At 37.0% G+C, this 12,792-nt stretch overlaps 2 protein-coding genes across 6 annotated transcripts in view; one reads left to right on the top strand and one right to left on the bottom strand.

Moving 5' to 3' along the window:
* Positions 1 to 12,792, top strand: part of LOC106046680 (uncharacterized) — a 101,248-nt gene that overhangs the window by 7,229 nt on the left and 81,227 nt on the right. The window contains exons 3-8 of one of the 3 annotated variants that reach the window (XR_010831461.1): positions 278 to 392; positions 3,079 to 3,147; positions 5,317 to 5,521; positions 8,225 to 8,363; positions 8,474 to 8,591; positions 12,105 to 12,283. The gene's annotated coding sequence lies outside the window, so the exon portion shown is untranslated. The other 2 variants (XR_010831462.1, XR_010831463.1) reach the window with 2 other exon arrangements.
* IL15 (interleukin 15) overlaps positions 1 to 12,792 on the bottom strand; it is a 37,736-nt gene that overhangs the window by 15,660 nt on the left and 9,284 nt on the right. The window contains exon 1 of one of the 3 annotated variants that reach the window (XM_048075022.2): positions 12,175 to 12,302. The exons of 1 other annotated variant lie outside the window; for it this stretch is intronic. In XM_048075022.2, coding sequence (XP_047930979.1) covers positions 12,175 to 12,237 — 63 coding nt within the window. In that variant the 5' untranslated portion in view covers positions 12,238 to 12,302. Of the gene's footprint in view, positions 1 to 12,174; positions 12,303 to 12,792 lie in introns of those variants that run through there. One more of the 3 variants, XM_066996697.1, reaches the window with a different exon arrangement.

Here is a 12,792-nt window from a genome sequence, read left to right as displayed (position 1 = left end):
CTGGGTTTATATTAAAGTTTCTTATACAGCTTCTGTACACCCAATGGGCTGCAGAAAATCCTGTTCGAAGGGGTATTTCACAGCCAACATAATGACTTTTCTTTAACCCCTGCTGGTCTCCAGGCAGTAGGTAACTTATTGGTAGGTTGTAATGTGCAGATCAGAAAGGATTATAGTCCTTAGAGGTTAAAAATTAGATACATGCTCTTGAAATGATTTAGAGAAGCACACAGAATTTAGGAAAAGTGAAGTTGGCTCTGACTAAAAGTCTCTCTAGGCCTGCTGTCTTCAACTACAGCCAGTTGTGAATGCCAAGGGTACACTGATACCTCCCTGATAAATTCTTCTGTCTTCAGCAAAGGAGAATGCATATAAAGCTTGTCAGATCTGAGGTGAGTATTTTCATGTTTATAACATCTCTACTATTTCTTCCCTGTAGTTAATCAGTATGGATAAGTATTTGCTTTGTAATGGATTTTTTGAATTTCAACTATCAGCTAAGGAACTATCAGTTCCTTATACCTAAACATTTTTTCAGCTTATATTTCAACTTTTGACTTACAGTATTAAGTTCTAAACATAATAGGAGATGGTAAGTAATTTAAAAATGCAAAATGTTACATTATTGAGTCCTCTTCATAATGTAATTTTCTGAAGAGGACTGCTTTTTTAGAAATACGTATAACCTAAGGGAACAGATCTCTCCTTTTTTTAGGCCAGATTGAGCTTTCTAAAAGTTACAATGTCAGTACTTTGAGTAAATGTACGTATTATTTTCAGCCATTAAAATGGAACAAATGATGCTAGTTACCCTCTTCCCAAAAAGAAGTATTTCATTTCTTTGTGGTTTTGCTCTAGTTTATTTTTGCTTCAGTTCACCAGGCACTGTTAGAACATTTTTATAATTTGAAATAGTTATTTCAAAATTGAGCAACCTATTTGGAAAAGAGAAGCAAAGTTTCTTCTCTCTTAATTGCAAACTATGAGTAAAAAATGACTGGAAGGGCTATCATTTAACAACTCTAAATACATGGGAAAATGTACCATACTTTCAAGATTGTTTTTGACACCAAGTACATACAGAATTCTTCATAGAGCAGAGCAAAGTCACATCCCATAGACCCAAGCTTGCAGTCAGTTGAAGGGATGATAAATATTAATTTATCCTATTGATTTCAGTAAGAGTGAGGTGTTTATCCTACTCGGATGCCTAAACTGATTTTTCGAAAGGTGCTTCCATGTCTTGCAGAAAATCTGAGGGATATTGAGCAAAAAGAATAACCCACTACTTTGAGAGTTATACTTTTTTCATCTGTATCAGAAGTATTTTAGGTACTCGTTTAAGTCATGTAAAACAAGATTCAAATACTCTTAAAGCATGTTATTCCATTCTCTTTCCTTCAGAATGGAGACTGACAAGAATTGTAAGCAAAATACAAAACAAAAACCAGCAAGCAAAAATAATCATCATTCACAATCTCCTAGACTATCAGTTAAGAATCTGAGTCTATAACTCACAAAACTGTTTAAGAAATATAAGTACATTATATATTTTCCTGCTTAGAAATATGAAAATGTATGTTTAATGTTAGGGTTTCTGTCACTTGAATTTTTGTGTTTTTTTTTTTTAGTGGTAATGTGAACTAGAAAAAATGACCTTTTCTTAAGAAAATAACTGAGATATAAACTGAAATAAAATAAAGGTCCTTGATTTAAATCGGTGTTTCTTTCACTCATTGATATTTAATTCAGGACAAAATGTGACTTAAATTTCTTTGAGATAAATCATTCTGTCCCAGTTCTTGGATGCCAGCATACCTCCGATATGAGCACTGAGCTGTTAGGATAGGTACTGGCAAAAGCCTTCAGATTCTAGAAAGCGCAGAAGATAGCTGCTAGCCCTCCATCTCAATGAGTCATGTTATTGTTGAAAAGTCACTTTGACTAAGTGTAATACAGAGCTTGAGTTAGCTTTCTCAGCGTTTATACATTAGTTTGCATTCAATGTAGTGACTATTGTGTTTTTGTTAAAGTTGTCATATATGCACAGCACATAAATTTACATTATAGTTAAGTCGTTCATTTTTACCTGTATGAAACCTACTAGAAAACTACTTTGTCCTTATGATGACCCATTTGTCTTAAAATCACACACATTTTAAAATAAGACCTGAAATATTTGTGTCATTTAAATTAAGCAAAATAATCTATAGGCATCCATAAAATGTCACAAATCTGAGAGTCATTTTCAGTTACACAAGGGCAGAAGATGAGTGGGGGGTTTGTCCTTAAGAAAGAGAGAGAGAGAGAGAGAGAGAGAGAAGAAGGAATTGTTTTAAAAGTAGAACATTGGAAAAGTTTTACAAAGATTCCCTTGCAAAAAATGTCACATAGACGCTTGGAGAATATGTGTATTAGTAGTGAATATGCTCTAGACCTTTCTATTGTATCACCATACATTTATAATATGTTCAGGTACTGTTTGACAACCCCTAGCCAAGATAATAAATGTTAGTAGCATAGGGTTTCTTGAACACAATACACAAGTCAAGTGTATTTGAGTATGGAATAATAGAAGAAAGAGAGTAGAAAAATGAGTAAAGCTGTCTGGAGTACATATCTTCATGTATCCAACAGCTGAAAACTGATTTCACACAGCTAAAGTTAAATGTGTATATTAGAAAGAATAGCTTCGCTTTGTGTTCTGGTCAGCTAGAGAGAACCGATCAGAACAAAGCTCCCATCTTTGTCAGCCCCAGCATGTACATCACATATATACATACACTATGTTTCTGGTGAGTGGAATAAGCCAGTTCCCCTCATTAAACAGGAGTGTGAGGGCAGAGACTTCCCCCGTCTCTCTCGTCATTCAGGAGCGCTATCACCAAATGCTTCATCACATCTTGAAAAACTTTACATCGAAAAATTCCAGCTTTTCTGGAAGGATGAGGGTGTTCCTGAGATAAAGTTGTTAGTGAAGATTTCTCCCAGAATCAGGCCAAATTTCATATTTTCATTGTATTTTCTTCAAGTTTTATTGTAGTATACTGTGATAAGCCTGTGTTTCAACTTCTGCAGAAAATGAATGCTGAACTGACTCACTAAAATCTTTTTAATCTCAAAGGTATCTACACAGTCTTCATGAAGGTACGTGCCTTTCACTCTGAAATGGACTCTTTCCATGTTACGTTGTTGACTGTTGTATATATACAGTCTTGTGTTTTTCGAAAGGGTTAATGCAGCACAAAAGAAGATTTTAACTATATAATTTAGCAGAGAGAACTAAGCACTTTGATTCACGTACCAAACAAAGTAGAATAGCTTAATGTATCCTTTTACTAATCTAAAACTCTATAGAATTTACAGAGCTATGAGGTCTGTTTAGCTGTTTGCTAGCTATGTTTTGGGTCTGGGTAAATTATCTTCAGCAGTCTGATTTGGTAGCAGCATACTGTCTATCAAAATTTCAGTAGGATATTAAGGGGGTTGAATATTTTGGGATTGGGGGGCGGGGTGACACAGATGACACAAAATCCATCCCTTGTAACCATCTCTTATGTGATGTATCAGATGTACATTTCTCTAGCTTTCCGACCTGCTTTTACTTGTCCTCCATGGGTCTGCAGGAGCTAAACATGAGTGAGAAAAGGCAGACACAGGACTTCAAAGTGATTGAAAAAAAATACCAGGAATCTTCAGCAGTTTTCCCAGAGCTGTGTTTGTTTATTTTACTTTACATCAAAAACTGATTAACTGATTATCCTCCTCTAGATAACCTAAGCTAGTGGATACTTATTGAGTCATTTCCAAACTGTCATTAAATTTTCACTAACAAAATTTCACTCATGCACAGCCAGCTCTGTCTGATTTTTGTCATTTTTAAAGTCAAATGAATAATAGTAATCAATTTTGGTAATTTTATATGCTAATTACTTACTTGAGTATCAGTGTAATTACTATCAGATAATAGCTCAGTTGAAACAAACTATGTGTGCCTCTGTGGAACTCATTTTTAGAAGAAAAGGGGAGACTATTTTGGGTGAATTTTTCTTTTTTAAATATCATCTGCATTTTTGGGAAACTTATTTTTTTGGAGGGGACATTGAAAGCTGAGAAAAAGAGTCATGGGATATCTACAGTGGAATAAAAAAAACATGCATCCCAGATCTTCATGTCTGAAATAAGAATGGTAGCTCAGAAGGTGAAAGCACAGATGATTTCTAATTAACAGTGTAATGATATTAAGTGAAGTGAAAGGCTCATTTAGCCATAAAGCAAATAAAGACTGCTTCTTTACAGGAAAAAATAAGAACCTCAAAATGTTAGTGCATACCTCTCAAATATTGCAAAATGAATCATATTGCAAAATGAAATTCACAGTATTCATTACAGGGAACATCAAAATCAGACCTCTTTAATATCACAGAGAGGTGTATCTTGGAAAGATAAAATCCAGTGAAATATGCTGCAAAAGTCTAAGATCAGCCTAATTATTGCACAGCACTTCAGCATTCTGAATAGAAGCAAGAGAGCAGAAAAATGGGGCAAGTCTCTAATGATGTGGAACGGTATGTGGTGAGAAACATCTCTTTGTAGGAAATGAAATGAGCACAATGGCAGGCTCAAAGCTTTAGTCAATTAAATAATATTGCATTTGTCTGGACGTATTATTAAAAAAAAATACAGAAAATTAAGATCACGTAGTTATCCACATAGCTTCTGGAGGAAATCCAAAGTTATGGGAGTTATCTCCTGATTTTTATGTGGTCAGCTGTTTGTGGGGAGTACTAACAACTGGTTAAATAAGCAAAATTTCAGACTGAGGGTCACAGAAGTGTACAAAGCGTATAAATAAAGGTTTCTGTCTGCAGAAAATTTTGCTTGAAGGTGTGAGAAGGAGACAAGAAGAAGCACATACTTGGGATTTAAGAGAGAGAGAAATTACTTGACCATATGAATTTAGTCAAGGCATTTAGGATTTAGTCAAGGCAATAAAGCTACCAATTCTACTTTTGCAAAGAGTATCATGAGACGTTAACGGTCTGGTGCGTAGTATTATGTTGCAGTAGAAACAATTACTTTCAAAGCAACCTGTGCTTTATGAGTTTAGTTGAAAATTGTCTGATAGCATAGCCAAGAGAGCTGTTGATACCTGCAGGGACAATGTCTTTTTATATAGAGATGTATTTAATTTATTGTGTAAATAACATAATTCTTTTCAAATAACTGCATTTCCATAGCTGTTTCTCTTTAAATGAGTACATGCAAATGATACCAAATGGTCTTTTTTTATTTTTCCCCTCTCACTCATTGCAGGTTATCTATTAGAAACCATTAGGCTTTTTGAGATTGAAGTCAATCCAAGAAAATCCCATTTTCACTTCAAAAAGAATTCAAGAATTACCTCTCTGGGACTGAAGGGAAACTTCTTGGATTGTATTTAGGGAGGAAGCTTTGTTTTCTTCAAAATAAATTAAGTTCTGATACATACACTTCCACCTGAGGCTTCTTTGGTTTGCAAGTAAGTTACCATGCTGGCATTTTCTTCTCTTTCCTCCAACTAAAGAGCTGTGAATGAACTTTTCCTGGAGCAACTTCATTCAGGAGAGCATTATTTCTTGGCTCAGGAAACCACCAGTGAACACGGGGAAAGATCTGTGATTCACAAGGCTGTGCTGCGTAGTGATATTATAATGAAATGACTACGTGGCAAGGAAATTGAGCTCATTATAATAAAAATCTGCTCAGAGACAATCTAGAAATTAAAGCAGTATACCAAGGAGATAGCTCCAACTCAAGGGCATAGTTTACTATTAATCGCTAGGTAGCCATTTTGCTGCTGGCAGATCGAACACCAAGGCTGTAGTTGTGTAATTACTTACTGCAGTTAAGCAGATGCTGAAATCTTCGCTTAAAAAAAAATTTACAATGCTTGTGGTGATAGATGGATTTGTACAGGATCATCAATCTATATTAGGACATTGGGATTTCTGTCTGCATACACCATCAGGTCTCACAGTCCATCTGCATTGTTCTCCAAGGCTCAAGAATCTGCTATATCCCACACCCCTGCCCCTGAGATCCAGTATCCTGACAAAATGGATTATTTTTCCCACAGTGCAAACCTTGCACCATGAAGATCAGCCTGTAAGAATAAATATTTCAAACTTCATCAAATGCAACAATGCCAACATAGTGGGTCTGCCCGCAAGTACTGAGGCCATGTTTTTTAGTTAGTCTATGTTACTTATAAAGATAGTAGCTCTACCTGCTGTCCCTGACATATGTGCAGAAAGGCAAGTAGCAGGAAAAGAGGTGGGGCTGCCAGTGACTCATCATCTTGTGGCCTGAGTGGAAAGCCATGCACAGCAGTTCTCAGTATGTACCATTAATTTTAGACTGTAGGGCTTTCCTAGGCTGGAGTTTTTATCAGAATATTCTCCCACAGGACCGTCTATTTCTGCAGTTATTCCAGACACTGTTTCTGCATATTCCTGTGTTTCTCAGTACTGTCTGTGTCCTATGCACATCCCTTTTTTCATAGAGGCTCCTTTCTTCTTTCAAATAAGTAAGAAAAGGAGTATTAATTTTTTTATAGAGACTTTGCTGTTCTGAAATTGAAAGTGATCCTCACAGGAAGGGAGTTTGTTTGTTATCCTCACTCAGGAGCTAGGGAACAGAAAATAATAGTATAATGTCCATTTCTCCTTGGCAACATTGATGAAAGTTGTGTTTTCATCAGTTTTGGAATGTCTGTTCCATGGTTATCACCTTTCTTCCTTCCATGACCTGGATAGCTTGGAGAGAGAGTGCATCTTAATTCACCTTTGCAGAGAAAAAAAAAAAAAAAAAAAAAGACCTGATTGAGGCTTAGGCTGCTGAGTTGTGAAGGACTGAGGATCCTGGAGCACATAATAAAATAAGGAAAGCCTGTAGCCTACCCTAACACTGGAGGAAAGCTACAACTTAGAGGCATGTTTCCAAGAGACAGCTTGTTCAGAAAGGAAACAGAGCAACACTCCCCCGCACTGTTAGAGCCTATGTCACTTCCTAAGTCTGTATCATTAAAAACATGTAGTAGGTCATAGAAATGCCCATTTAAGTTGCAGGCTAATTTCCATGCTCACCTCTAGTTTATTTCTTTTTGAACATTTATAAATTTGAGCTCTTACACTAAAGAATTACATGGTTTATGTTTGTCTTACAAATAACGCTGGGGGGAAAATAAGGGGAGTGAATATGCTGGGAGCTTTTCTGAAGGCTATCATCTCCTAACCAGCTTTGGTAGTCTTACAGTACAGTAGAATAAATTTAGTTTACAACTAGCTAGATGATTACAAATATATAACAAAATAGTACATATGAAACTTCATTCAAATATGAGCATGAATTAGCTAAAAAAAAATAATAATTTTTCAGTTACAGACAAAGTTGATTGTGTTTAAAAAAAAAAAAGATGGTGCTCAATGTACTAATGATGGAAAGGGAGTCAAAGGGAGACAGGAGACAACAGCAGGAACTGAAAAGTCTGCATTCTCAATCATATTTTGATGTCTTTCACAGAAGTGTGTATCCTGACCAGCAGAAGCCAAGAGTTGTGTGCACTGAGTTCTATTCCTTCAGTAGACAAATAGACTCAGATGAATAAGGAACAGGCATTATTTCAGATAAAAGAAAAATTAACAAGTTCGGGACTGGTGTATTTTGTTTTTGTGAGTGAGTGAATGTATTGTATATACTGGTGGAATTTCAGTGATCTTTTTCACTGTATTTTTAGTATAATTACAATGCAAAAATAAATGTGAACATAAAGTAAATGCACATATAAATCTTCAAGTATACCTGATAATAACATTTTAGAGAAATGCCTAAACAACTTCCTTTTCTCTGAATGGCATAGAAAATGAAAACATTAAAGTTTCCTGAAGTCCCCCAGTGAAAGTGAGGGAAGGAATCCTCTAATCACGGGTTTTGAGCTTTCAAATTCAACCAGATAACGTTACAGTAGAAATAATGAATCAGCTAATGCTTAATTTAATATCAAGTCATAGTTTCAAATTATATGGTAAACTATTGTAGAAACTTTTAAGAGATTGGAAAATTCTGTTTCCACTAGAGCTACTAGTTAGAATCAGTGGAACAAAACACTGGATGAAATGTACTTTATTTACTTTGTTCTCATTTTTACATTAATTTAACTGTTTATATTAACAATTAATTTTAGGACTAAAGTCTTTGTCAGAAATCTGCTCAACAACAACCACTTTCTTCAACAATATTTAACAGTATCATACAGCCTACTGGCCAGACACAGACCGAAGCTAGTTCATTTGTATGCAGAAGCACCCTTTCGTACACTCAGGGTAAGTAATTAATTGTGAGCCTGTAGGTAAATATCTTTTTTGCCTGCTTCTCTGTAAAGTTCCCAAAGATCAGCTACTCAATACTAACTTTATGGTATCTTTTCTTCTAGTGTATAGAGGTAACTCAGCAAACTAGCCAACAGACAAAGATTCAGTTATTCAAAGCCATTTTGATAATCGAAAGTTGGCCTGATTTCTGGAAAACAGACCTTGGTTCCTAAATTTCTGGTAACGTTGTAATGACCTGCTTGTTTTTATAACTGATAACTAATGACTAATAACTCTCTGAACTGTTGTCCTGGTTCCAGTTAGGACAGAGTTAAGTAGCTCATAGTAGCTGGTAGGGTGCTATGTTTTGGATTAGGATGAGAAGAGCGCTGATAACATGCTGATGTTTTAATTGTTGCAGAGCAGTGTTTACACCAGGCCAAGGACTTTTCGGCTTCTCGCTCTGTCCTGCCAGCGAGCAGGCTGGGGGTGCAGCAGGAGCTGGGAGGGGACAGACCCAGGACAGCTGACCCAAACTGGCCAAAGGGGTATTCCATACCATCTGATGTCATGCTAAACAATATATAGGGGTGGCTGGCCGGGGTGGGGGGCCGGCTGCTCGGGAATAGGCTGGGCATCGGTCAGCGGGTGGTGAGCAATTGCATTGTGCATCACTTGTTTTCTTACACGTTATTATTGTTAATACTATTACCATTATCACTATTATTATTATTATTGTTATTATTATTTTCCTGTCTTAATAAACTGTCTTTATCTCAACTCACAGGCTTCACTTTCCCGTTTCTCTCCCCCATCCCAGAGAGGGAGGGGGGAGGGTGAGCGAACGGCTCTGTGGTGTTTAGCTGCCAGCCGGGTTAAACCACAACAACTGTTCATTGAAAACTGTTTTGAAACTTCTAACATCATCAGAATACTCTTCATTAGATTTTGTGTAGTAGCTTCTAAGAGTATTTTAAGTGAAAAGATAGTTTAACTACAAAAGCATCATCCAGTTCAAATCTTTATTAATCATCTCAAAATCTAAAGCAAAAAAAATCCTTAAACTATTACAGAGTACACAATAATATATCCTTAGTGGGTGTAATCCACTCAACTTTTTTCCTCATAGTAGATTATTCTACTATGATTTAACTGTTTTCAACTCATACAGGTGTTGTCTTTCACTTTTAACAAGCACAATGTAAATGTTAATGCAAAATGTTACATCTGTTTTTAGATAGCATACTATTGGGAAGGGTGCTGGTATTTTGTTTTTACCTGCATAGCGACATCACTCACTGTGTATAAATATGAATAATAGCATAAAATGATTAACTCAAGAGATGATAAAGTAACAACATAAATGTTATAGGAACAAACAAACACATATCTTTAAAAGAGGGCAGTGGTATAATTATATTTTAAAATGCTCACTGGATTTGGAAGCAAACAAAATCACTTCAAGAAGATAGGAGGCCTCTGAAGTTATCATGAAGGATCAGAGATGAAATTGGTAAGTTACAACGGAGGCAACATTATGGTGTTCAAAGGGCAAAATAAGTGTGATTGCTGAGATAATCATGCAATCCTATTTCCATATCTTGCTACATGAGTAATGGCTTTTGTGGTGGTTTAACAACCAATGGGCATGTAGTCTTAGGCTGAAGAAAACAAGGAAACCTTGAAGAAAACAGGGAAACTGGTAGCCCTGAGCTAGCAGAAGCAAGGGAGATAAGGGACGAAAGCCAAAAGACAACAAGGAGAAAAACAGCTGAAGGAAAATTCCAGAATGACCTATGGTAACCTTTTGCTCATTAAGGGTCATTAGCATATTTAAAAAACACACACACCAAAACGCTAATATATGCAAATGCAGAATTTGGTGTCTTCTCCCCCCACACTCCCATGCTGGTCCTCTGAATGTGCAAACTCAGTAAAAGTAAGTTAGGCCAGCTAAGACAAACAACGAAAAGTAGCCAGAGAGATAGTTTCACAAGTTTGCTGTCTATAAATAATGGTGATTCAAGTCAGAGGAGTGCTTGCTTTGTGAGAGATTGTCAAGCACTTGCCTCTGCAGAGTTATATAATTAATTATTTAATTGAAAGACCTTTGTGTGGATTCCAACTCTGTGTGCTTATTGTCAAGGTGCACCAGGCACTAACCTATGGAAAACAGGCAGGTAAGCTCTACCACACTGCTCTCTCACTCTCCCTCCACAGAAGGACAGGGGAAGAAAATACACTGAAAACCAGGAAAGCTTGCAGGTTGAGATAAAGAGCTTTTTAATTAAAGCTCATGGAAGAAAAAATAGCTCCTGTAAAAGCAACCAGAGAAAACAATTATTCTTTGTTTGCCATCAGCAAGTGATGTTCAGCCATGTCTTGGGAAGCAGGGCCTCAATATGTGTAGTGATGACTCAGGAAGACCAACACTTTCCTAATGAGAGGCCCCCCCTTTCTCCTTCCCCTTCCACGACTGTTGTAGCTGAGTGTGATGTCAGATGGTATGGAATATCTCTTTGGTCAGTTTAGGTCAGCAGTCCTGGCTGTTTCCCCTCCGCACCTCTTGCCCACACCCAGCCTACTGGCTTTTGGCATGGGGCATGGAGAGCCAGCCTCGATGCTGTGCCAGCGCTGTTCAGTAATAGCCAAAACATTGGTGCAATATCAAAGTTGTTCTAGCTACAAGTGCAGAGCACAGCACTGTATGGGCTGCTGTGGGGAAAGCTAACTCCATCCCAGCCAGAGCCGGTATAGTTTTTTATATTCTTGAAGAGCAGGAGGGAAAATACTATTGTCAAAATAACACTGTGTGTATTTGTATTTGAAATTATCTGCATCAATAAGGAATTATTTGCTTGTAATGCATTTGAAGTTGTTTACAGGCCTAGAACAGTAAATAACCTTAATTTGACTCACATGTACCACAGGTAATCATTGTAGAAAAGCTAACATGCAGTAACTTGCACCTGCTAATGACTGGCATGTGACCTGCTCCTTCATTATCGTATAGTATCTTCAGCAACTTCTGAGAAGTGCTAGGAGCTGCATTTTTGTATGAGATCATGGGCAAGAGACTGAAAATGTAGGCAAAGATTCAGGGAGTTATAGTCTGGCGTGGAGAGGTGGAATATGTTGAGGAGATGGTAAAAGTGCAGACCAAAAATAAGGAGATACAGAAATGGGAGCACTATAACAAGGTATAATTTTGAAAGGCCTCATGACAAGCAGGTCAATGCAGTATTCTAGCTCAGAGTACACCTAAATTCAGCCTATGGGAGAAAGATGCTATTATCTCCTGATACTATGGTCATCTGGCCACGTTGCATACTAGAAACACAACTGACACAGAATCATCCAGAAAGTGTTTTGAGAAACTCTGAAGAGCACTACAAAGCCTGGACGCTTGACAGGATTTTCCTCCCATACTGAACATGCTTGAGGGTCAGTGGTTATGGTGTCACATGTTGTAGAAGGTCAGCTACAGACACAATCATTAAGTCCAGTCAAGAGAGAAGGTCTGCTAGAACTTGCTCTGCAAAGAATAAAATGGGGGGGAAGAAAGAAAGAAAAACATCCCACAAATCTAAAAAAAATTATACTTAAGGCTATTTACTAGTTAATTCTGGTACAAGTAGACAACAGGGAATGGAAAAAGCACAGCAGAAAGTTATAGTGTTTTAGTGGCCTCATCTAAAACCATGGAAATGTTTCCAAGCTTTAAATTTGCTGAATTACCTGTTTTTCTTGTAGGGCTATAAAAATAACACTAAAAGCTTTGCTGAGACTTCATAAAATGTCATGCTTTTTAAACGGCACCTACTTGACTCTCCAGCCTGCTCCACATTCCAGCAGATTTCTGTGTTGGCCATGCCATCTCCAGCATCTTGCCTCCTGGGACATTACTCAGAATAGCACAGAATCTGAATCAGGCAAGTACATCATGGGACCTTGAGGTGGAAAAATAAGCATATTTAATGTTGCAGTAAAGGTTTGAGTGGCTCTCAGACTGTCTGTTAAAAGCATTGAAACCAGGAAGCTGCTGAAATTTCGCAACTTTTTCAAGTCCCCTTTAAATCTTTGAAATGAATGAAAAACACAAGATGTGTCTTTTCAAAAAGAGTTATTTTTCTCTACATACTAGAGACCCATCTTACACTGATATCTTTGAATGCTGCAATACCAAGGAGGGGGATATCAAAGGATAATTTTTTCTAACTTCTGATGACAATCAGAACAGAAGTTATAGCCAAATTAGCTAGTGTTAAAGCCATTAACATTGCTATAATTCTATGTTTTATAAAAGGCTGGAAGAGCTCCCCTGATTACTTCAGTACAGCATGACAATTGCTTTTAATTGTTGCCGTTTATGTAGATACAATACTGCCCAGCCTTGCAATCTTACTTTCATTCTCCTTATTTTATATGGTGAATTATAAGA

The sequence above is a fragment of the Anser cygnoides genome, chromosome 4 (genome assembly GCF_040182565.1).
Source record: "Anser cygnoides isolate HZ-2024a breed goose chromosome 4, Taihu_goose_T2T_genome, whole genome shotgun sequence".
Classification (NCBI taxonomy): domain Eukaryota; kingdom Metazoa; phylum Chordata; class Aves; order Anseriformes; family Anatidae; genus Anser; species Anser cygnoides.
The sequence above is the reverse complement of the archived record's forward strand: the minus strand, read 5'-3'. Positions and strand labels throughout refer to the sequence as shown.